This window comes from Phaseolus vulgaris, chromosome 2 (genome assembly GCF_051622355.1).
Source record: "Phaseolus vulgaris cultivar YP4 chromosome 2, ASM5162235v1, whole genome shotgun sequence".
In the NCBI taxonomy this organism is placed as follows: Eukaryota; Viridiplantae; Streptophyta; class Magnoliopsida; order Fabales; family Fabaceae; genus Phaseolus; species Phaseolus vulgaris.
In genome coordinates this window covers 22,708,310-22,732,198 of record NC_143499.1, presented here as the reverse complement: position 1 = coordinate 22,732,198, position 23,889 = coordinate 22,708,310, and the positions used below count along the sequence as shown (strand labels likewise).

Genomic DNA, 23,889 nt, shown 5'->3' with positions numbered 1-23,889 from the left:
TTTGAAAATTATATACTTAATTTCATGCTATGTAATAATAAATTTAATCTTAATGTTATATTACTATCTGCATACTATGTCATATTATTACATACTATGCTATATTTATATTATTTTGTATTTATAATTGGACACTGAATTATTATCTACATTTTATTAAGTGCAGAATTAATAATTTTAATAAAAATATAATTAAAAAGAGTTAAAGTATGTGAATCATAGAAATTTTAAAACAATTAATAAACTAAAAGGATAACTAGTGTTAATTCCTGCCGGAAATTTTTGAAATGAGAAAATTAAACATAAATAAGGATTAAAAAATATGTACCTATTGATAAAGTTCCTTTCCATACAGAAAAAAGAAAATTTAAATAGATATAAGCATGTATAACTTTGGATAACAAAATAAGTTTTTATTATTTATTGTAGATAGACAAGAGGAAAATGAATATCATATTATTTTCCTCTAAAAAATAGTGACTAATTAAGAAAATGCATTATGAATTATATGATTTATGAAGTTCTTGGCTTAATTTATTTTAAAAAAATAATATACTTTATTTTGATCTCTACCAAAGTTGAAAAAGTTAAGTTCCACCTAACCCGTGAAATAGTGTTTGTATTGAAGGGAGAGAGCATGTTATTGTTATTGTTGTTGTCTTCTCCACTCACCAACCCATTCAATTCCTCATTCTCCAATGGCTTCCGCAGCCACCAATTTCTCTCTTTCTCTCTGCACCAAACATCAAACACCAATCCTCAAACCCTCCTTCTTCTTCTATCCCACCATCACCAACAACAACAACCATTTCTTCAAATCTAACAAGTGTCCTTCACTCTCTGCTTCCACAGCTCGCAACTCAAGGATATGCGCCACCTCTTCTCGACTCATGGATCCCTCCGCTGCGAAATCCGAACCCAACCTTCCCACCACCACCGTTCAAGTCGATTTGGGTGATCGGAGCTATCCCATTTACATCGGATCCGGTTTACTAGACCAACCCGACTATCTTCAGAGGTAATTATATGGGTTTCCAGTAAGTGTGCGTTTTGTTTTGCACTTTCTCAATTTTCAATTCATTGTGCAATGTGTAATGTATTGTAAGATGTACTTCCCACAATTAAAGTTTCGTTTAATTAATTTGTTTCCCTTTACTTGTCCATTTTGTTATATCAACTCTACTATTTAGTTTATGTTTTAGTTCTTATACAGTTATGTTGTGAAGGTCTTCACCACCAGAAAACTAACAGGGACTTAACATAAAAAAAAAATTGATTGTGTAGAGATTAAAATTTATAATTTTTTGGATAGAGAGACTGAAATGTAAAGGTGAGACAAAGTAGAAGGACCACATGCCTAATTAAACCTTGAAGTTTATAATAAGAGGTGGATTTTTTTTTTTCTTGTTTAATATATTCTGAAGTGTTCCTTTCCCACTGTTGTATTAGGCATGTGCATGGAAAGAGGGTCCTAGTTGTAACTAACAAAACGGTCGCACCACTTTATCTAGACAAGGTTGTTGATGCTTTGACAAGGGGAAACCCAAATGTTTCTGTGGAGAGTGTAATTTTACCTGATGGTGAACAGTACAAGGACATGGTAGGTCTCGTGTGTTTGAATTGGCTGTGTGTGGTGTTTGTTGCCACTTTTGAGAATTGCTTAAGAGATGTTTGTGTGTTCAACTGATAGGATACCCTTATGAAAGTCTTTGACAAGGCCATTGAGTCACGACTCGACCGGCGGTGTACCTTTGTTGCCCTTGGTGGTGGTGTTATTGGCGATATGTGTGGCTTTGCTGCCTCTGCTTTTCTACGTGGTGTTAATTTTATTCAGATTCCTACCACAGTGATGGCACAGGTATTTTGCTGCTCTTTAAATTTCTTTTCATGATATGGGTGTATTAGGCCTTTGTGTAGCTCTGGCTAATGATAATTATGTTATCTCGTTTCCTTGTTCATTGAGGGTTGTGTATTATGTTTCCAGGTTGATTCTTCAGTTGGTGGCAAAACTGGGATAAATCATCACCTTGGAAAGAATCTGATCGGTGCCTTTTACCAACCTCAGTGTGTGCTTATAGACACGGACACATTGAATACATTACCAGATAGGGAACTGGCATCAGGGATTGCTGAGGTCATAAAGTATGGCCTCATTAGGGATGCAGAGTTTTTTGTGTGGCAAGAGAAAAATATGCAGGCATTACTGGCTAGGTAAATTTTTAACTATGTACTGTGTTCTATTCCATTTTCATTATGAGATAGGTGAAACATCTCTTGGGTCACAATAGCTAATTTTCTGGGAAATTTATGTTAAAATATGTATTCCTTTTGGCTTGAAAAAAGTATCCCTAGCTTGAGTTTTGTGGCTTGTCATTATGTATTAGCTATTTTGCATAGGTCCAGATTCAGAAATGTGATATGATACAACACAATAGTTTCATTGAGAAGGTTAGGATACGAGACTGACTATATATTAATTAAGATATGTTTTCTTATATAACTAAAAATAAACTATGATTATCCTATCCCTCTTCAAGGTCAATGTTTTCCCCTCTCTCAAGTCCCTAAATAATAATTGAGGCAGGCAAATACTGTGAAGTCTAAAAAGGACACACCAAAAATACTAGCGCTTATATATTAGATGATACACCTGTGCATCATAGCTTATTGGTGTCACATATATTCCTTGTTGCTTTGATCTATTCTTTTTATCTAAATGTTGTGCAACTGCTTTCATAATGCCCTTCTACTATTCCAATTTTTACAAGTTAATGTCATCGACTGCAGAGATCCTAGTGCATTGGCATATGCTATAAAGCGATCTTGTGAAAACAAGGCTGAGGTTGTGTCCTTAGATGAGAAGGAAAGTGGACTGAGGGCAACATTGAACTTGGGTCATACATTTGGTCATGTGAGTGATTGTCTGTGACTGATATTATCTTTTATTAGGTTGTAAAATTGTGAAAAATTTCATCAAGTTTTTTACACCTGACAATATTTATAACCTGGGTTATAAATGTGTTGACAAGCAATTATAAAACTGTGAAAATAATGAGAAAAGAATGAATAAATGTTCACCGGTTGTTTGGGAAAATTTGAGCTGTTCAGATTTCAAACATGGAATTGATAGAATATGAAGAATGTTACACACTATACACTATAGATTTTAAAATATAATGATTAAAAACACAACTATGTTTATTTTCTTTGCAATCGTGGCATCAAACTATCTATTCCCAAAAATTTCGTTTCTGCTTGTCCTCTCTGATTTTAACTCTCTTTCCCATACTTATTTTAGGCTATAGAAAATGGGGTTGGCTATGGGAAGTGGCTTCATGGAGAGGCTGTTGCAGCTGGCACGGTATTTCATTTAACAAAATAATAGCATGAATTATACTTATATTTATGATTAATACTAAAGGAGGTTTATATTGAGGAATCTGTATTCGAATACACACAGGTAATGGCTGTTGACATGTCATATCGCCTAGGTTGGATTGATGAATCTCTTGTGAAGCGAGTTGGAGACATTTTAAAACACGCTAAGTTACCCACAGCCCCTCCTGAGATAATGACTGTGGACATGTTTAAATCTGTCATGGCGGTAAGGGCTGATGGTCGGTACCCTTTTAATGTTCAATTTGTTCTTATCATAGAGCTTATAATTTTTTTTGGTATATCAGGTTGATAAGAAGGTAGCAGATGGATTGCTCAGGCTTATTCTTCTAAAGGGTCCTCTGGGAAATTGTGTATTCACGGGGGATTATGACAAAAAGGCCATGGATGAAACGCTTCGTGCATTCTGTAAATCCTGATCTTTTTGTTCCATGTTTCTGTGGCTGCTTTATACAACCAAGTCCTTCTGTATTTTTGTTGTGACCATGTTCCCACCACATAAGCAAGAGTTTATTACAAAGTTGTATTACTAGAAATTGAGGCATGATCAATAATTATTATTTGTGCATATCTTATTATTTTGTCATCATTTTTGTTGTTCCGAACAATGGTATCTGTGTCTCTGTGATTTGGGGAGAGAGACTTATGATTAGAGTTAACAACCTGACTGTGCTAAATAGTTCCACTGATGCAGTTGCATATACTCCATGGAGCTTAGAATTGTACAGATACAATTTTCATGCATATATAATATAACTTAATAAACCCAATAATACTTAATGAAGTAAAAAAGTATGATAAAAACATTGGAAGAATAATATATTATCATTCTTCACAACTATTATTGCATATTATCGCCAAAAAAAAATCTGTTTAGCGCATGTTAAATGTACTGCGAACTATGAGCTAAGAAATAGGTACAAAATCTAAATGTGAATTTAGATATTCACAAAAGCTAAAAGGATGCAAACAACGATGCAGTCTAAGTCTGCCTAAAGTGCAAAAAATGTATACATACAATTTTGTAATGGTTTAACGGTCTTGGGTTACTCTATAAATTTTCCCGCCAATATAAGAATTAATGCTTCGATATTTAAAATAAATCTATATTTAAACCAATATTTCAATAATAAAGATAAAAAATAAAATTTAAAATTTTTCCAGAAATCAAAATCTAATTAACTCTGATAAAGAGTATGTGAGACAAGTTAAACAAAATCTATTTTACTTGGGTCAGGTAGTATAAACAACAATAAAAAAAATGTAGTTGGGGTACAATTTAGAATTGGCTGTGTGATTTCAATTGTAGATTCTGTAATTGTATTTTTAACTATCCAAAGAATATTACAGTAATGTCTAAGATAAATAATATAATGAAAATAATATTACAGTTACTTTTATCGTCCTTGTAAAAAATGGGATTTAATGTGTAGTTAACATTTTATATTCTTCATATTTACCTAATAAACTAATTTCAAAAAATTAAGAAAATAACTTTTACTAAAACTTGTTAATCTGTTTTGTTACATTGTAGTCTCAGTTCTTATGAATATCTCTCGTATCCATATATTTGTAAAAGGTATTCCTCGATATTTAAATTAGTACTTAATATGTTGTAGATGAATGTAATAAATACAACAAAAATGTTTTATTAACACCTTCTGTCACTAACACAGACTTGACATCGCTTGCGTAACCGTTTGTGTAACATTAATTGACGCAAAACGCAAACGCAAAACTGGTTCCTCCACATATATTGACAAACACAAAACTGGTTACCCGTGTGTCTGTAAGTGGTTACCTATGTGACATTTATGGTCATTCACTCTTTATGAAAAAAAATCATATTTTATAATAAAAATCATATATTACATCGGTTAGATGGCTTAACCGATGTAGGTTTCTCCACATATACTGACACACACAAAATTGATTACCTGTGTGTCTGTAAGTGGTTACCTATGTGACGTTTATGGTCACCCACTCTTCATGAAAAAAAATCAATTTTTTAATAAAAATCATATATTACATCGGTTAGATGGCTTAACCGATGTAAAAATCATATATTACATCGATTAGATGACTTAACCGATGTAGGTTTCTCCACATATACTGGCACACATAAAACTGGTTACCCGTGTGTCTGTAAATGGTTACCTAGGTGACGTTTATGACCACCCACTTTTTATGAAAAAAAAATCAATTTTTTTTAATATGGGTCATATATTACATCGGTTAGATGACTTAACCGATGTAATATGGGTCATTCTAAGTAAAAAAAAAATATTACACCGGTTGTTTCTAAGAACCGATGTAATATATTATTTTTTATCCTATTTTGAAGTTCGCGCTGCTCATTCGCACACAATCTCACTTTGTCACGTCATTGTCACGTCTGTAGCGTCAAATGTGTGTCATATGCAGAGGGTGAATATATCGGGACTCTAAATACAATTCAATACATACATTTGTCTTGATTGAAGTGTATATTTATAAGATCATAGTGAATCTTCGATACTAAGCCTGAATTATGATAAGTTGTGAGGTTAATTTTGCTTTAGAGTAACGTTTCGTACAATTATTATGCTAAACATGATGTTATAAGAAACATTTGTTAGGTTCTTGAGAACCATTTTGATCAAATCATCTGAATGACATTCGATCAGTTGTTTAGATAGAAGGGGTCTCGATGTATAATAAATACATTATCATTCATGTTTAAATGAGAGTGCGGAAATATTGCATTCCAATTACATTCTTAAAATAGCCTATCTTTTTTTTTGGGGGGTTAATTTAGAATCATAACTCGTCCAATTCACTTGTAAATTATAATTGAGTTTTTAAAATCTGATTTTCACCCATACGCGAAGAGTCTTCCATAGTTATAGCAGATTGCATCATAAAATCTTCTTAAGTTTGGCTTAATACTAGGCATAATACAACTTTTAAAAGAAAAGATGAAAATTTGAGGATGAGAAAACTTTGATTGGCAATTCAACACTGATTTTACTTTGTTAATGGAAACTCCTTGACAGGAAAATATTTCCTATGCATTAGATTATCATTTTGGCTAACTTTTCCACGCATATGCAAATAGAATTAAGGCCACTTGAAATATTTAAGAATAAATTCTGAGAAGGATATATATATATATATAGAGAGAGAGAGAGGAACCACCATGAAAGGTCCATTATCTGATTTGAAAGTATTTGAAATCCCAACAGAGAAAACAAGAAAATTTGGAAATACAAGTGTGGTGTCAATTATCAGTTAATGATAAAGATCATTTTGTTGGTTGAAATTTCATATTCATCACATCCAAATTAACCAATCATATTTGCTCTGAATGTTGAGTTTCACAGCATGCTGCTGGGTATGTTACACCAAAAAATAGATGTATTCGCATTGTTGAAAAAGAAAAAGAACAAATTAGGTATGTCTATATCTTTACATTTTTCTTGAAAACATTCAGTGATTGAGAAATGAGAAAGTGCTACCACAGCTTTTAATATCATAGATAAGTATACTATTATTACATTTTTCTCACACTTCAAAAGAAAAAATTGCTTGGTAAACTAACTTTTTTTTTAATCTAAACTAGAGATGTTTATCTTTTGATAAATATTAAAATTTGTTTAATTTTATATGAAACTTAATTAGATATTCAAAATTACTAAAACATGGTTGACATTTTTGTCTGCTAATAAAATTTCATGCAGACTATATATAAATAACTAGATGAATATTCCATGATGATTTTTAGTATAATCTATAACAGTTCATAATTGAAGAGTTGAAGTTGTTTTAGTGATATTTGTTTTAGACAAAGTTACAGAGTCAATAATTTGAATATATAAATAAAAAATAAAACATTGACAGTGTAAAAATGTGTATAATTTTGGAGTGCAGTAGGGTGAAAGAAGATGCTTTTATTGGAATGGTGAAGCCCCGAATTAGCGTAAAAAGAGAGTGAAATTGAAGATGGAAGAGTAAGGAAAAGAAAAAGAGAGAAAAGGCGATGAAGAAGCATGAATGGGTGAGCATGAATTGATGCAGAAAGGATCCGAATTTGTCTGCGATAAAAAGAGAGTGAAAATTTATTTTTAAACAAAGGAATAGAAAAGAGGGGTTAATAAGAATAGAGTTTGTTTGTTGTGTAGTGTTGTGCTGTGTGTGTTGCATGAACGGTTCAACAGCAAAATCTCGCGGGCCAAAAAGGTTTCTCCTTTCTCTCTCTCTCTCTCTCTCTCCCTCTCTCTCCCTCTCTCTCTCTCTCTCGCTCCTTCGTCAATGCCTTCTCCTCTCACTCTCACAACAGGGTCTGTCTCTTTCTTAGGGTTTCCTCATTTCTCCTTTTTTCATTCCCTGCTTTCTCCCTCTCTATCTCTTTCCGCATTTTCGAAATTAGGGTTTGTTCTTTCTCCGTTCACTCTTCTTCTCCTCATTCTTCTTCTTCTTCTGTGTTTTTTTTTTCATTTAATTTTTTTGTTGCCGCAGATGTGTAATTGAGACAGAAGAAGAAAAAGAAGAAGAAGAAGTTGGAGGGGGTGTGTGATCGGGTCCTCAGGTGAAGATCTGAGGCTTTTCGTGTCTCTTTTCTTTTCTCCGAGTTCAAAAGATGAGCGCTTCTAGGTTCATCAAGTGCGTCACTGTTGGGGATGGTGCTGTGGGCAAAACGTGCTTGCTTATTTCCTACACCAGCAACACTTTCCCCACCGTTAGTTCTTTTCTCATTTCTCTTTTTCGCATTTCAAACCTTAATTTTGGGGTCTGGGTGATTGGTCAGTTCCGCTAATTGACGAAATTCAGTTGCATTTTGCTTGTCATCTGCATTTGGGGAAGTGATGGGTCATGTTTCATAAGCCAACTAACACCATTTGCGAAATTAGAATGGGTCATTTATTATGAAGTTTGGTTAGCAAATTGATAATGTTGTATTTGTGTTTTCTGGAAGAGAGAGGCATTTAATGTCTTTTTTTTTTTTTTCACTTCGGTTCTTTTTATGTGGAAACAGGATTACGTGCCGACTGTTTTTGACAATTTCAGTGCAAATGTGGTTGTCAATGGTAGCATTGTGAATCTGGGTTTGTGGGATACTGCCGGTAATGCTGTTGTGTGATTATGTTTCTATGACCTTTGTGATGTTGTAGAAAGTTTTCTCTGGACTTATTTGGTTGATTGTGGAGCAGGACAAGAGGACTACAACAGATTAAGACCTTTGAGTTACCGTGGTGCCGATGTTTTCATTCTGGCTTTCTCTCTCATAAGCAAGGCCAGTTATGAAAATGTCTCTAAAAAGGTACTTTGTTGTGGTCTCTTGTGATTTGTGTGTATTTCTTGTCATTTATTTTGAGAATGATACAAGGTTTCTCTATGGCCGGTAACGTATGGATCTTGTTTTATATCAAGGAACTGTTTCATTTATAAAAAATGGATGATAAAATGAATGGGTTGGTTTCATTTTCAGTGGATTCCAGAGTTGAAGCATTATGCACCTGGTGTCCCCATAATTCTGGTTGGCACAAAGCTTGGTATGTTTGTTTGTTTATAATTTGATATTAGTGTTGTCATTCATTAGATGCTCCCATCTGGCCTATTTATTGATTTTATTTATTCTGGTTACAATGAAATATGTAAACTTAACCTAATGGATTTCATGTTTGATAAATATATACTTTAGATACTTGTACAAGATCTTTGAAATTCTCCATTATCTTAGTGAACTGCTGAATCAGATTTCTTTTTAGCCAGACGCGGCTGTATTTCATTTTATTCTCATTTTTCTTTAGATTTTCATCCATCTCCAACGTTTTCCCAACGTAGTTGACACTGCCATGTCATTAGGATCAATTTTTCGTTGATGTTTCTGGTTGTTTGTTTGTTAGTTTTATTCATGCATTGTATTTTTTGAAAGGCTTGCCCTGCTTCTAAATATGGTATTACAATTTCCATATAATCTTCCAGTTAGGTTCATTGCCTGATTTGTTCTATTGAGGGGACAAATGGTTGTTTTTAGTTTCTTGACTGGTGCATGTTGTATTGATGGTTTTGTCAACTAAGAGTCCGTTCGTTGTTATTTTGTGATTTGTAATGGGATAGATCTTCGGGATGATAAGCAATTCTGCCTCGACCATCCTGGTGCCGTGCCTATTACCGCAGCTCAGGTGAATATTGGTTCTGGTGCTCTAGAATCTTGTTTAGTTGTTATTTAATAAATTAAATCTGATATGTGCATTTCCTTAAAGGGTGAAGAGCTTAGGAAGCTGATTAATGCACCAGCTTACATTGAATGCAGTTCGAAAACACAGGAGGTAAATGGTTGAGTGCATTTCTTTTTTTTTTTTATCTAAATCACTGGTTAACTTGACATCTCAGTTAAATTTATTTGTGGCATGTATTGTAGAACGTGAAGGCAGTGTTTGATGCAGCCATAAGAGTTGTCCTTCAACCACCTAAGCAGAAGAAAAAGAAGGGTAAAGGACAAAAGGCTTGTTCAATATTGTGATTCACACTAGGTGTTAAAATTTGACTGCCCTTTGTTCTACCTGTATTACCCTCCCCTTCTTTCTTTTTATCATTTCTTTGCCATTGAAGAAGTCGGAGTTTATGTGGGTGTTCCTCAGACAAATACTCTAGATCCCCTTGAAGCATAAGGTGGTTTAATGCTTTGCTTTCTTTGAATTATTGTCAACTCTAATAGTCAAATTTGCATTTCATGGTTCCCACCTTTTTCTTATAACTTCCGTTTTTATTTATGTATTAATAGACTGGAATATCCCAGTTAGGATAACGACCTTGTTTGCTTGATATATATTTAAATTATTATATATTTCGATTCAAGGCTTGATTGTGTCCATAGGTTTTTAGTTGATTCTTAGTAGTTATTTGGTTGGATTAAATAAGTAGTTTCCTGGCGTTATATTTATGGACATCGTCTCTCCATGACAAATTCCAAATTCTGCGAAAAAAAAGGTTAAATAGTAACAGTTTTTTCTTCATTCACTTAATATTTTATTACCTTTTTTAAGAGACTCGAGTTCGTGCACTTTTTTTTTTATGTTAGTGTAAATTGCTGGGCGTTGGCCCGACCTTAATTATAAGGTGTTTTAGTAGGTTATGAATTGCAAATCAATTTGCATAAAACTCAGATTACAGTCAACCTTGTGACTTTTTTATCCACTTCACGGTAAAGAAAAATGATGTTACGAAAAGTCAATTTTTTTTTATTCATGTATATCTAACGAGAGGAGTAAAATGTGTTAAAATTATAAATTTGAGATTTGTTAGATATAAAAAATAATACTTGTAAATTTTTGTAATTTTATTAAATTTCCGTCAATAATAATAGTGTTTAAAAGAATGTTTTATGGAAGTTTATTGTTAACTTCTATCATAATAATGACTTTCAAAGTCACTGAATGGATTTTGCAAATGTACAATAATGGCTTGTGTTGCATGTGAATAACGTAGGAAGTGAGAAGAACTATAGTTCTCGCCGAGACAATTGCAAGTGAGACTCGTCTTGACAATTGTTTTCGCCTACATAATAAGGTCTTGTGTTGTTAGTAATAGAAACTCTAAATAACAATTATGAAGCAAAACATAAAGCGATCAAATACTATGATTATTTATTTGTGAGACCAAAACATTGAACAAATACACTTGTGCATTACCCTACTAAGATAAAAAAAATGAAGCGAAGCATTAAAATATAGAAATATTAAATTCCTAATCATGTTTTATTGATAATAATCCGTTTCTAAAGCATACGCAGCTGTGGTACTCATCCCTAGCCCGATATTTAGCTTTTACCAAAACGCGTTCATACGCGTTTATGCATTCATAATTTCAGCTGTAAAACTTTCTTATATTTTAAAGTATACATAAGTTAGCATTTTTATTACCCGCTCAAAGTTTAAGGAATTTAACTTCAAATTAATAAATATTAAAAAAATATGATTAAGGGGTAATTACCGAGTTTATATGGTAACATTACATTTACAAAGCATAGAAAAACATCCAACATTCCATTTCGGCCTAACAATGTACCAATAATCATCAGAGGCACGTAGAAATTACACTCCCTAATGATATTAAAAAAGAACACTTCTAAAATATTGAAACTCATTTCATAATAACATCTAAATTATTTGAAAAAGCATTTTTACTATTTTTAAAACTAAAACATAAATAATCTTCAAAGATTTTATCTTTGAATATTTAATTTTCACCCGTTTTATAAATTAGTTTCTTTTCCAAAATGGTTTATAAAAAGAAACGTAAACACACTAATTGTCTGACACTGGAAATGTACAAGTCCAACCAAGTAAACCTTTGCGCACACTTTATGAATTCAAATAGCAACTGTACTACAAATAATTTCTCTTAACTATGTAAAATTTGATATAAAGAAGAAAGAAAGATCTAGCAATAGTGGTTCAGTCTGATTAGTTACACGGTGAATCGGTTTCCTTCCTAACTCAATGAGCGAGTAGTTTTGCTGTCAGCGCATATGAGGAAGGCACAAACTTGTGGTTCTGGAGATGAAATCCAAAGACAATTGAAAACAGTTGCTTGGGCAGCACAAAAACAAGTTGCTTCAAAAGCTAACATGGCAAGATCAAGGTTATCTCAGTCATCCTGCGTGTGAAACCTTGAGGGCTTCATATTTCTCGCCTACGGTACCACCTTTTTGTTTCTGGAACTCTATATATCGCATAGTACTGGCTAAGAATGCATCGGCAGCTGGATCTGATGTCGTGGCATCACTCTGCATTTCATTCATAATTAACTCAATTAAGCCCTGGATAGCAGCAACGGTGACTTGTAGGTTTCCCTTCTCAAAGAAGTAAAGATACCTAAAAAATACATACACACCGTCATTATTCCATTTTATATGTTGTTAAGCATACAAAAACCATGTTGACTAGAGATTATGCACGTTAACTTACTTGTTTAATATCTCAATGAAGAGCATTACTGATCCCGTGTTACCTCGCGCTGCATTTGCCATTTGTTGGGCAGCATTTGCAATTCGTAACGCCCGTTTGAGACATAATAGGACCCTGGTTCAAAAATAAAATATAACCAAAACAGTAAGAATCATGATAAAATAAATTAAGAAATAAATTCCCAAATTCCTTTTTCAGAATATCCTACATTTATTTTCTCTCCCCACGATGCTTTTCCAACTTATAATGTTCTGCAGAGTCAGTGTAAATATGTTCACTCCCGTAAGAGAATGCAGCATAGGACAAAATCATTCTCAGTCTCCTCTAATACACTCCTATGTTAGGAAGTGTTCAATCTTGAACACATATCCTTTATACTTACTATCTTATGCAGCTACACCTTCGTCTTCATTTTGTAATATGTTTTGAGCTTTTATATCAAATCAATATATTTATTTTCTCTTTATTAGTTATCCAATCAAAAATGACTTTTAGTTTTCTCGATTAGTTTAGTCTATCCTAAATTTTCTTCAATCTACATTGAGTATAGAAAAATATCTGCAAATCACCATTACAATAATAATTCATTAATTAAACTAATTTTAAATCTAAAAGTTTCACTTTAGAACCAATATAACAATCTTAAAAAAAAATGTATTTTTTACTTTTCTCACGTATTTACAAACATGTATAACGGTACTGGATACTGGATACTTATAATCCAACGGGATTCATTATTTGGACATGCAAACAGTTAAAATTCACCAGCTATTTCTGTTCAAGCAAAGAAACAAGCATTCCTTAGAAGTCTAGGATCGCATGTCCACGAAAACAAACCTCTCTCCATCTTTCATGTTATCATGATCATCAACCCAAAACAGATGTGAGCATGCATATACAGCTCTGCATTGATCCGGCTTCTTCAACAGCTTTGCAGAATACTGTCCAATGAGAAGGCACCAAAAAATGAGGATTTAGTATAAAAGCATATATTGAACTAGTGTGCATAATAGAATTGAATAATTACCCCTGTGGCCTTATGAGTTAAAGTATCTCTGTTTTCAACACCAAAGACATGCATCCTTTGAAGAGTCCCTATTATTAAATGGATAGCTGTGACCTGTGCCCTGGAGTCCTAATATTGAAAAAACAAACACGTAGTTGAGCACAGCTAACCAAATACATTTTGTCAACATATCCATTCCTCCACCAAACCCTAGTTTCACCTTTGATCCCATGAAAATAACATAATTGTTATTTAGAAAGGGAGGGAAGCACAAAACTAGTAGAGGATACTTACAGAAATTTCTTCTTCATATAGAATATAAGCTTGGGTGAAAAATTCATAAGCAACAGGTTCCAAATCACAGTCATTTGCAGCCTTAAAGCAAGAACAGAAACAAGAAATTAGCAAAAAGAGTTTGGACATCGTTTTGATAACAACCAAATACATTCCATTACCTCAGCACATTGCAAGTACAGCTGCAATGCTAATTCTTGTGCCAGGACACCTGATAAGGTCTCTATGGTCTGAGAAAAGATAAAAGTATCATCCAATAAATTTACCAGATAACTGTTAAACAGTCAGTTGAGAACAAATTGAAAACAGATATCTCACAAATACAAACTATTACGATTATCAGTTGCTTCACCAACAAATCATCACTATCTCTATATTATTAAATATCAAATCATCATTTCCAAAAAAATATGCTGGCATAAATCACCCTTAGAAGAAAAAAAGTCCACATCCTTTTAGTAAGGAACAAAATGCACTACCTGATTTAAAAGCTGAAAAATTTTCTTTGGTGTTGTAGAGGCATCATCTCCAAAAGGATTTTCTTCTTGACCTTGCAACTGTCTGACCAACTGCAGATAGTAAAGCAACATACACTGCATAAATTCTACTATTTTTTTCTTTACTAAAAAAGGAAGCAGCAAATAGCATAGTGGCAGACAGCAATTGTCATTTGCATTGAAGATAAAACAGGAATACAGGGAACAGCAGCAGCAACTTAAGAAAACATGAAATAAAAGATAATTCAAATCTTATCGTTTTGGCTTTGATCTCCAGCACTATCGGTTCATCTTTATGTAAGCAAAACAGAACATATGAAAGCAAGCAACTAATAGAAAAAGGTCAGACAAACCTTTAAAGAAGAAAAAACAAGAGGTGGGACAGTGAAAGGCAGACGCGTTGGTCCTCCAGTCAGTATGTGCTTCCTCACAGTATCAATGATCTGCAATTTAGTGCGCAATAATTGTTAGAAAAATTAAAGATTGAATTCATAAAATAAACACGAACTCCTACCATCTATTTAGGGGGTCAACAATGTAGTTTGCAGTCACAAGAAAAATATCACACAATATTATGCTCAAGTTAGAAATATTAAAATCACAGATAAGTTGAGAAGGAAAACATGTCTTAAGACTCACAAGTGCTGATAGCCAGATACCACTTTATCAATATATTCAGTTTTATTTATACATTTTTTTAATAAATATTTCCAGATAAACAAAGGATAAAATACATTAGATTTTCCACATAAGTCAAAATCAGTTTATACATCTATTCTATCCTACTACACTAACAAATCTTGCATTGCTCATTAGTTTATAAATAGTGTTCTTTCTTAAAGTACTAAAACGTCTTTTCAGGAAAAAAGTGAGTTCTAAGAGGAAAAATACTTCCAAATGTTATAACATCACTTAATTTTCACATTTAAAGGAGTCCATGACCAATTAAAATGTTAAAGCAATATCCCAAGTTAACAACAAGTTCAGTTTAGTGCTTGACAATGATTTATTTTCTAATATCTTCTTGGGTAATATTCATGTGCAGCTTCGGTGTGGAAGTACTGGTAAGGAAAAAGTGGAGTCGCCTAAAATTACTAACTGGAGTCTGGAAGAAAAATTTTCCAGCAGAAAAACAAGTACAAAATTTTTTTATTATGATCATCAGAATACATGGATATAAGCAATTAACCTTAAACATTTCTTCTGGATCCTCATTATAAAGCATCTGGATCAGACGGGCAACAGAATTCTGCTCCTCTTTGAAATCGTCTTCATCGAGCTAAGGGAAGGGGGATAAAAGTAAGGCGTGAGGATCACAAAAGTAATGATTATATTATCTTCTTACATTTATGGGAAAATATAAACGTATTATAAAAGGCAACATTAACGGGAGAGGTCAAATAAGCATTGTAAAAAATTAGCAAAATGAGACTAGTTATGGCACTGAAGTGACCTCATCTTTAGAAACCCCATCAGAATCCTTGATGAGCCCCTTTATCAGTTCAAACAAAGCGTCAACCTACAAGCAAATCCTGTGATGTTATAGCAAGAACTTGCACTATAAAGCAGACAAGTAAAATATAAGATACCTTCTCTGATGTAGAAATGTGTGTTCCATTTTTCATAATGCTTTGAATAATAACAGTTGCCATGACCTTAGTAGTTGGAAGATCAAGGTATTCCATCACACGAGGATAATTTGAAAGCTTCAATGCAGTCATAATATCATTATATTTCTCTAGTGGAGCACTTAATAGAGCAACAATCTGCTTAGTTGCCTTGTTGTCATCAATTTTCCCTCTGCCAGATAGTTTTTTCACACATGCTCCCTAACATGTATATATACGGTCAGCACCTAGGTCTTACAAAACACAGGAATAAGTGTGCTACCTCAAATGAAAAGAACTACTGTTGCCACAAATCAATCGAATGTACACGCACTAAATGCAATTATTTTCTCATACATAAATTTCTACCAAAACTTTATTTTTCTATTAAAGGAAGTATTGGTGTATTACCACGAGTTAAGAAATAAAATAATGTGAATGGGTACATCAGGTAACAATAATTTATGAATAAAAAAGAAAACATGACTGAGTGCAAACAGTTTGAAATGATACATACCAAGACTTGATCTGCATAATCAAGTCGATCAGGGTGGACATGAAGCGTGAAGGTGAGAAGTGAAGAATACAAAGTTACAACTCCAACAGTGGGCATGTCAGGTTGTGCCTCTATCACCTACATAACAAATGAAGACATCATATTTCACAACCCACGAGCATACAAACAAAAACATCGTATAATAAAAGTATGAGAAGGATGTAAAGTACACTTTTCTCTTCAAGAACATCCAAATCAGAAGTATGAAAAAGAAGACAGTTTCAATAATCAAGTGGCAAATGAAGAAAAGAGACATTTTCATTTTTTATTTAAAAGAAATGGGCTGGCAGGCCAGAGTGGCTGAAAACACCAACCTGGTCCGTCGGGTTTAACCCGCTTTGCCATCCCTAACTATCATCAGTGTCCTGCCTCACAATCCACTCTACTTTATAGATCCCCCTGAACCTATTTCCACCCTTCCCATGGCAGTTTGGCTACCTTGGCCGCAGTTTAGTGGTCAGCAAATCTAACACACTCTCTCTCCCACCCCCTATCATATTTGACATTTTTGAATTGTTTCTTGGTAGTCTTTGGGGTGGTTATCTGTCCTCTTGCATTGTTTTAGGCTCCTGTAATTAGCCCCATTTTTTTACCTAACGTGGTCTGGCTCATCTCCAATTCTAGACATGGTCTAACCCACCATCTCTAGTCCTGGACACAACCTGACCCCATGATATTGTTGTTAGCCTACTCTCAACTCAGCTAATCTCTAAACACAAATGCTCTGATTCCATTCCCATTCACAAACATTATATCACCTGCTACCACCCTTTATATATTGTTTATTTTCCCTCGAGAGTGTTTTACTGTAACAAGCTTAAAGACTAGTAAGCTCTAGATTGAGAGTGTGTTACAATATCAAGAAAAACATCTCAGCGTATCATTATTATGTCATAAAATATGCTAACACATTTTATATAACCTCCTCGAAATAGATTCCATATCTTATTATATCTTATGATCTGTTTCCTTAATTAGTAAGGATAAATGAGTCTAATTTTAGTAATTTAAGGATTAGTGCATTGCTTTTGCATGAAATCAAAGAAATTCAAATATACTAATGTTACATCATTATTTAGAGTTTTTCTCTCTTTTCCTCCATCAATACTGTATAATTTCAACAATCTTTAAATATGATTAAGAAGTGACCTTGTATTTGTATTAATCGTTCCAAGTTTATTTTTCCTTTTTAAAGACTTGGCTACTACATTGATAACTTTATCATTAATTGCTTATGAACCCCATATAGAGAGATAATAATAAAAACAAAAAACTTAATGTTTACTTTATATCAAATGTATCAATTAGCCTAAAGTAAGTCTGTGGTTAAATCATAGTTATGAACCTCAACCAGTGGCTGTGGCGGTCAACTCTGAAAAACACTATAGCAGGTTTGAGGAAAGTGGGATGACCACTATTTTAAATATACAAATTAATCCTTCCAAATTTATTTTTCCTTTCAGAGACTAGGTTAGTGCATTAAGAACTTTATTGTTCACCACTTATGAACCCCAGATAGGGAGATAGTAATGAAAACAAAAACCTTGATGTCTACTTTATATCAAGTCTATCAATTAGCTTACAGGCAGTAGGTGGTTAAATCATAGTTATGAATCTCAAATAGTGGCGTGTAGCAGTCAACGCTAGAAAACAGTACAGAGGGATGGAGGGAAGTGGGATGGCCATTATTTTAAATGTTATATAATACAACTTAATCCTTTCAAATATATTCTTCCCTATGGAGACTTGGTCAGTGTGATAAGAACTTTATCATTCATCACTCATGCACCCGAGATAGCAGATAATAATAATAAAAACAAAAAAACTTAATGTCTACTTGATATCTAGTCCATGGTCAAATCATAGTTATGAATCTCAAATAGTTGCATGTGGAATCCAACTCTGGAAAACACTACAGCAGGACAGAGGGAAGCTGGATGACCATTATTTGTAAACGTTATAATGCAAACTAAATAGTTATAATACACGTATAAATAAACAAAATAAAACAAAAATACCCAAAATGAATGATAAATAATAAGTCACATTAGACACACAATCACCACCAGTCTAGGGGGGGCAATACGAACTTAGTTATGAAGTCAAAAAATGAATGATGAAACTAATAAAAAAAGAACGTAACAAATTAGACAAAAATTGGCAGAATGTCAACTGGGAAGTAAAAAAAATAAAGAACAAAATGCGTAAAAATAAAATGATAAACTGTGAAAAGAATAGAGGTCAAAACTCAGGAACTTTTGCGTGGAATATTTACTTGAAAAAACTAAACAACAGTGTTCCAGAAGTAAAAACAAGGTCTTAAATAGCACCACAGTACATGTGTAGCAAAGCAGTTAGTAGAGTGGCTTTAGCAGCTGACCAAATAGCAGCCATAGCAGACGGATGGAAGCACACTATGAATTGATCCCAAATAAAAGTCCCCTGAACAGAGACATTTGACCTTTGGGGGGCAACTACTTGTGGAATTTCAATTTCCGAACGAAACCTATGATTGTAATAATAGTGAAAAACGATAAAGACTATGATTTAGAAGATGATGATTGGTGATAGATTCCTATCTAGGAAACTTGTATCTGACTTTTGTTAATAATTAACTACTTGTATGTTTTATTCAAAACACCGACATTCTATTGTTGATTATGAATGTCCTGAATTTAGAGGAATTTATATCATTTTTTAAGAATTTAAATACAAACTATAAAAATCAAAAACTGACACCAAGTAAAAATGCAAATTCAAGGGCTACATCATGGTAGCACCACTATACCATGCAAAAAAACTGCTATTGCAGCTGCAATGGCCACTATCGAAAACTGCTCAGCTATTTGAGTCCCATAGCTATCCAAAGCCACTCCGCTATAGTGCACTTGACTACTATGCATTAACTCATGTTGGTTGCAAATATTGGACAAACCATGACTTTATGGCAGCAAACCGTATAGAGATACATATATTTGCACTACATGGCTAAAAAATATCCAAGATAAAAAGAATGGGAAAAAAATACCTTGCCAATGGCATTGCTTAATTTAGAAAATGCTTCCACTTGCAAAAACTCTGGCAACACCTCTGCACTTGAAGCAGCATAATTCGAAAGCCTTTCCATTAACTGAGACAGCACTGTCTTGATGTCAACTGACGGCTGAAAGATATAGTCAGGAAAAAACAGAAAGCTAATGAGTGGAAATACCTAAGAATTTGCAGCATAAAACTGACATGGATATTTTGGATGCAATTTTTATATGTAGGCTAGCTTTCATATATTACATACGAACAGACATAAACTTAGAATTATCACAAGTTTCTACTTAAAATCATATTCTATAGGGAAATTTGGAGACAACAAATAAAGCTCCTTCCTTGAATTCTAACTTTACAGGTATTACACCTGGCAGAAACTTGTGCAATAGTTTGATAACTCGGATGATGTACTAACTGCTAATTATATTTACTTTCTCTATTTTTCAGAATTCTTTGATTAATTTCTTCAAGTTCTATTGGTGCTTCTTCACAATAAATACAATATTACTATATTAGCAAAACAAAGCAGTGCAAGTTCACAAATCTGAACTTTCAAGTTTTGGAAGGAGAGAAAACGTAAACAAGGAATCCTCCAGAAGTAATACAAATAAATGTGCAAGTTCACTAACCTGAAGTTGAGGATAAGCACCCAACAACACATCAAGAGTTTGCAAGTGATATTCATCAGGGAATACTTGAATTATGCAATCCATCAAGTAGAACTGAGCCAACTCATCTTTACAATTCACAACCTGTCCAAGATAATTGAGGAAAAGAAATCATATTTTCTAGTTAGAAAGCAAACCATGCCTTTGATTATCAGAAATAGAAACAATAGACCAGTTATACCTGCTCCAGTACTCTAGGAAGCACAACATCTTTGTACATATCTAGGTCAACACCCTCTATCTGACTGAGAACATGAAGATTCTTCCCAACCTAATAATATATCAAGGACAAAAAAAGCAATAGAAGCCTTCTATAAGCATTTCATCGTGTATACAACCCCACTGCAGTGAAGCAAAAGAGTTACAGGCTTCAGGTATTACAAGATCACGCAACTCGCTCCTTTCCTTTTCTCGTTTCTCCTTCTCCCGGGCAGGCCCCTGCAGACCAGAAAGCCCGACAGCAAGCCTCAACTCAGGGTCAGCTAAGAGTATGAAAGATTCACATGCATTACTACACCTGCATGACCAGAAATCATGCCCTCGTGATATATTTTACCCTCATGACGTGCAACTATTGAGACAACATGCATGTCCAAACATGAGTGTTGTAATGATGTGCAGACAATTCAACCAACCTGATGTTGCATCCGCACCCAAAGTTTGTTCATTTCAGTGAAATTTTGCAGTACAAATTCTACAGCATCTGCTACAGTATCCGCATCCCTGCATTTGTCAAATTAGGCATTCATGCATCAAGCTGAATTTGAAATTGGTGCAGTTTTAAGATAATTGTCACTGCCCCATAACAAGGCAGACACACAAGTCACAAAGTGGATCAGAAAAGGACAGAGAAATCAAAAGATGAACAACAAAAACAAATGTTAACAAAAAAGGAGGATCCAATATCTAAAGACTCCATCAGTTGATATCATGCATTAACATTGCAAAAGTGAAGTGGGATAATGGTAACGCCGGTAGCCCTGATAGAGAAATGGTGATACTCAGGGTGCCATCAATTATGTTCCAAATGTTCACTGCTACTGGCTCAGTTCATTGAAACTTCAAATCTAACTCAATTAAGAAACCTCAGAAGAATAATCCAGCCTATGAAAGGAGTGGAGGGCAAAAAATCTTGCTTTACTTACCCTTCGTACTCTGAACCAATATCTGGCAATTTATCCCTACTAACTTGAGAAAGGTAACTTCTTAGAAATAGTCCGCGAACAGGGTGCTGAATGCCACGACACATCTCCACAAGATCCTTAAGAACATCCTTTGCAGGAGCTTCCTTGGACTTGATGTATACTGATCCTACTGTACAGAGGAGATACCTGATTGTGATCATAAAATTAACAGCTCACAAGTAAGAAACACGTTAAACTCAAAAGGGTGAACACATAACCACTGCAAAAGCACAAAACAATAAATGTTTCCCATAAAAATTAGTGCAAACCATGAGGTTCAAAACCACCAAGTCATCAATGAGCAAAGCTACACAATTGATTTTGAAACAAGTCAAGAAATGTTCCCCACAAGTCGTGATTAACTAACAAATGTCAATCTCAACGACGCACTATGAGCAAGAATTACAAATATCAACATGATCGTGCATTGCTCGACATGCAAACATAAGATAAAATAATTTACAATTACAATTTATAAGCAAGCTGAACACCCAAACATTCAGAAATATTTTCCTGTCATAAACGGTGTACAATAAAAATAATAATACAAAAAGAAAAAAATGGATTCCGCAACACTCTCACTCACAATCGAGGCAAAATATTTCCGGCATGCTGGACGAGTTCATAAAGATCAATAATGGAGCAACCGCGACGAGCCTCTTCCTCGAAGAACATCTCAAGCTTCCGTAACTGATCAAAGGCGCGCATATCTAAAACACCGAATACAGAGAAAAAGAGATGCAAATTAACAATCGCAAGGACAGAAACAGTTAGGTAGAGGATCCAACGGAAAACAAAAACAAGGTAACCGTGGATCCGAGAGGAACGCACATAGTTCGTAGTACTTGTGAGGAGAAAGCTTGGAAGTCCTGAGCTCGGAGAGCATCTGAGCCGAATACTTCAAAGCATCCCGGAGATTGTTGGAATCCTACGACGAATCGAAATTGGATCGGAATGAATTAGGAATTTGGACAGCGAATCAGAATTAGCGTGATCAAGCGTGGTGGAACAGAAGGAAGATAGAGAGGTTAGGGTTTAACGGAGGAGTTACCAATGCACGGTGCATGTAGAAGGAGTTCTGCTGAAGACCGGCGATTCCGGCAGCGAGAAACTTCTCTTCATCTTCGGTTCCGTCTAACATCATTCTCTCTCCGTGTAACTTCGCCTTGATTCCTCTTCCTAACTACCGGTCCAACCGAACTTGTTTTCTTCTTCGTGCTGGTCTCTGCTTGGGATTTACGTTCACAATGGAGAATATGCCTCCTCTTAACCTCTCCCTATTCCTATTTCACCCTTACTAGCTATGCTTTCACTCACTAATTTGGTTTTCACGCACTTCATCCATTTTTTTCATTTCATTTGCCCCTACAACTTTTTCTCAATCACTTTTTACTTTTCTATACCAAAAAATAATGATCAAGGAACCCAAAAAACTCACTTCTTCTTTTCTTTACTCATGTTTACCAAATGTAAAATAAATAACCACTTTAATTTTTCATTTGTTTCTTATAACTATAACTATACATTTTTTTTTTTCAATTTCGACATCTTCAAAATGGTCCTAACAAAATTATCTTCCTTTTTAAAATATATTCACTTTGGCATGATAATCCAATCCAATTTATTACATTTTTTTTATGGAAATGGCAAAAAAATTGACAAAAAAGAAAATGAAGAACTGTATGACAAATTTTATACTTGTCAATATCTTTTTTTCACTAAGGAAAATTATAAAAAATATGATATCTAATTTTTAATAAAAGATAAAATGACATTGTTTTTATCATAATAATTATTTCTAAACCAAATTAAATCTAATATATATTTCATCCTATTTAATTCACATGGTCATTTAGTGCATATTTCATTAGTTAAAAAACATCAAAAGATTAGTAGATCAAATCAAAACAAAAAAGTTTATAAAATACCAAAAGCAATAAAAAATACATGTCTCACAAAAGAAAAGTTTTATCAAAAAGCAAAAAAAAAATATGTTTCAGTTCTACTTAGTCATGTTTTCTATATATTTGTATCACTAAAATAGAAATATAAATCTTATTAAGACCAAAATAAAATAAAAAGTATTGAAAATTTTGTGCAAAATTTATAAATTTAAGAAGGTTTAAAATGTTATTTAAGTCATATATATAATTAAATTCATTTAAATTTATAATAGACTACTTTTTAATTAATGAAAAGAAAAGGCAAGAGGAATATAAATAGTTATCCATGATAAGGAATGAGTCAACAAGGAGAGGGAGGATCATTCCATGTGCAAAATTCAATACATTATTTAGTTTTAAGTAGGTTGTTGTTTATATGTTTAAATCAAACTGATCAATCAAATAATCAAAACCAAAATAATTTAAATTTATTCCTATGTTTACCTTAGTTAAATTTAATTAAAACCAATTCAATAAAATCTTATGGAGGTTTTGGATTTATGATTTTTCATTATATTTAGTCATTTTACAAATTTCTTTTAGCTTTTAATTTACATAGTTTTTCTTTTGACCATTTTTGTAAGTAATTAGATGTTGGTTACTCTCATCTAATTGTACTACTAATTTTCATCATTATTTGTTTAACAAATGAGCAGGAAACACTTGGTTTAAGGAAGAAAGATTGAAATATATGAAAGTGTAAATGAAATGTTAAGCATTCATTGAATCAAGCCTAATGTCATGA

General features: G+C 33.5%; 3 protein-coding genes across 6 annotated transcripts; 2 read left to right on the top strand and 1 right to left on the bottom strand.

Moving 5' to 3' along the window:
* Positions 1-580: 580 nt before the first annotated feature.
* On the top strand, positions 581-3,985 carry LOC137810945 (3-dehydroquinate synthase). The gene is made up of 8 exons (XM_068612456.2): positions 581-1,018; positions 1,450-1,600; positions 1,691-1,858; positions 1,985-2,211; positions 2,788-2,911; positions 3,299-3,361; positions 3,461-3,604; positions 3,684-3,985. Exons 1-8 carry the CDS (start codon positions 699-701, stop codon positions 3,813-3,815), a joined length of 1,329 nt encoding a protein of 442 aa, XP_068468557.1. The 5' UTR covers positions 581-698; the 3' UTR covers positions 3,816-3,985.
* Positions 3,986-7,296: 3,311 nt separating this feature from the next.
* On the top strand, positions 7,297-10,236 carry LOC137810946 (rac-like GTP-binding protein RHO1). Of its 3 annotated transcripts, none has more exons than XM_068612457.2 (8): positions 7,297-7,614; positions 7,894-8,113; positions 8,411-8,498; positions 8,586-8,695; positions 8,864-8,927; positions 9,496-9,560; positions 9,642-9,707; positions 9,800-10,236. In XM_068612457.2, exons 2-8 carry the CDS (start codon positions 8,015-8,017, stop codon positions 9,899-9,901), a joined length of 594 nt encoding a protein of 197 aa, XP_068468558.1. In that variant the 5' UTR covers positions 7,297-7,614; positions 7,894-8,014; the 3' UTR covers positions 9,902-10,236. The 3 variants fall into 3 exon arrangements, with proteins under 3 accessions (XP_068468558.1, XP_068468560.1, XP_068468559.1); XM_068612459.2 differs by having other exon boundaries at positions 7,590-7,715; XM_068612458.2 differs by lacking the exon at positions 7,297-7,614 and adding an exon at positions 7,615-7,805.
* A 1,471-nt stretch (positions 10,237-11,707) lies between these two features.
* Positions 11,708-22,648, bottom strand: LOC137810942 (vacuolar protein sorting-associated protein 35A). 2 transcript variants are annotated; one of them, XM_068612449.2, is made up of 21 exons: positions 22,253-22,648; positions 22,033-22,129; positions 21,788-21,911; positions 21,163-21,348; positions 20,653-20,740; positions 20,399-20,455; positions 20,199-20,288; positions 19,979-20,101; positions 19,336-19,470; positions 16,269-16,385; positions 15,734-15,973; positions 15,598-15,663; positions 15,334-15,423; positions 14,498-14,587; positions 14,127-14,216; positions 13,809-13,877; positions 13,648-13,728; positions 13,375-13,482; positions 13,185-13,288; positions 12,348-12,461; positions 11,708-12,254 (listed from the first exon to the last, which is right to left on the bottom strand). In XM_068612449.2, exons 1-21 carry the CDS (start codon positions 22,343-22,345, stop codon positions 12,032-12,034), a joined length of 2,385 nt encoding a protein of 794 aa, XP_068468550.1. In that variant the 5' UTR covers positions 22,346-22,648; the 3' UTR covers positions 11,708-12,031. The 2 variants fall into 2 exon arrangements, with proteins under 2 accessions (XP_068468550.1, XP_090154501.1); XM_090298375.1 differs by having other exon boundaries at positions 20,399-20,534; positions 22,253-22,568.
* Positions 22,649-23,889: the final 1,241 nt, after the last annotated feature.

What these genes read in the sequence shown, in the direction of transcription:
- LOC137810946 (XM_068612457.2), top strand. Translation starts at nt 8,015, where the DNA reads ATGAGCGCTTCTAGGTTCATCAAGTGCGTCACTGTTGGGGATGGTGCT. An exon ending in TGCCTATTACCGCAGCTCAG is followed by an intron (nt 9,561 to 9,641) that starts GTGAATATTGGT and finishes ATTTCCTTAAAG; the next exon opens with GGTGAAGAGCTTAGGAAGCT. An exon ending in GCAGTTCGAAAACACAGGAG is followed by an intron (nt 9,708 to 9,799) that starts GTAAATGGTTGA and finishes CATGTATTGTAG; the next exon opens with AACGTGAAGGCAGTGTTTGA.
- LOC137810942 (XM_068612449.2), bottom strand. Translation starts at nt 22,345, where the DNA reads ATGATGTTAGACGGAACCGAAGATGAAGAGAAGTTTCTCGCTGCCGGA. An exon ending in ATTGGTTCAGAGTACGAAGG is followed by an intron (nt 20,741 to 21,162) that starts GTAAGTAAAGCA and finishes TGACAAATGCAG; the next exon opens with GGATGCGGATACTGTAGCAG. An exon ending in ATCCAGAAGAAATGTTTAAG is followed by an intron (nt 14,588 to 15,333) that starts GTTAATTGCTTA and finishes ACTAAATTGCAG; the next exon opens with ATCATTGATACTGTGAGGAA.
- LOC137810945 (XM_068612456.2), top strand. Translation starts at nt 699, where the DNA reads ATGGCTTCCGCAGCCACCAATTTCTCTCTTTCTCTCTGCACCAAACAT. An exon ending in TGGGTCATACATTTGGTCAT is followed by an intron (nt 2,912 to 3,298) that starts GTGAGTGATTGT and finishes TACTTATTTTAG; the next exon opens with GCTATAGAAAATGGGGTTGG. An exon ending in TGTTTAAATCTGTCATGGCG is followed by an intron (nt 3,605 to 3,683) that starts GTAAGGGCTGAT and finishes TTGGTATATCAG; the next exon opens with GTTGATAAGAAGGTAGCAGA.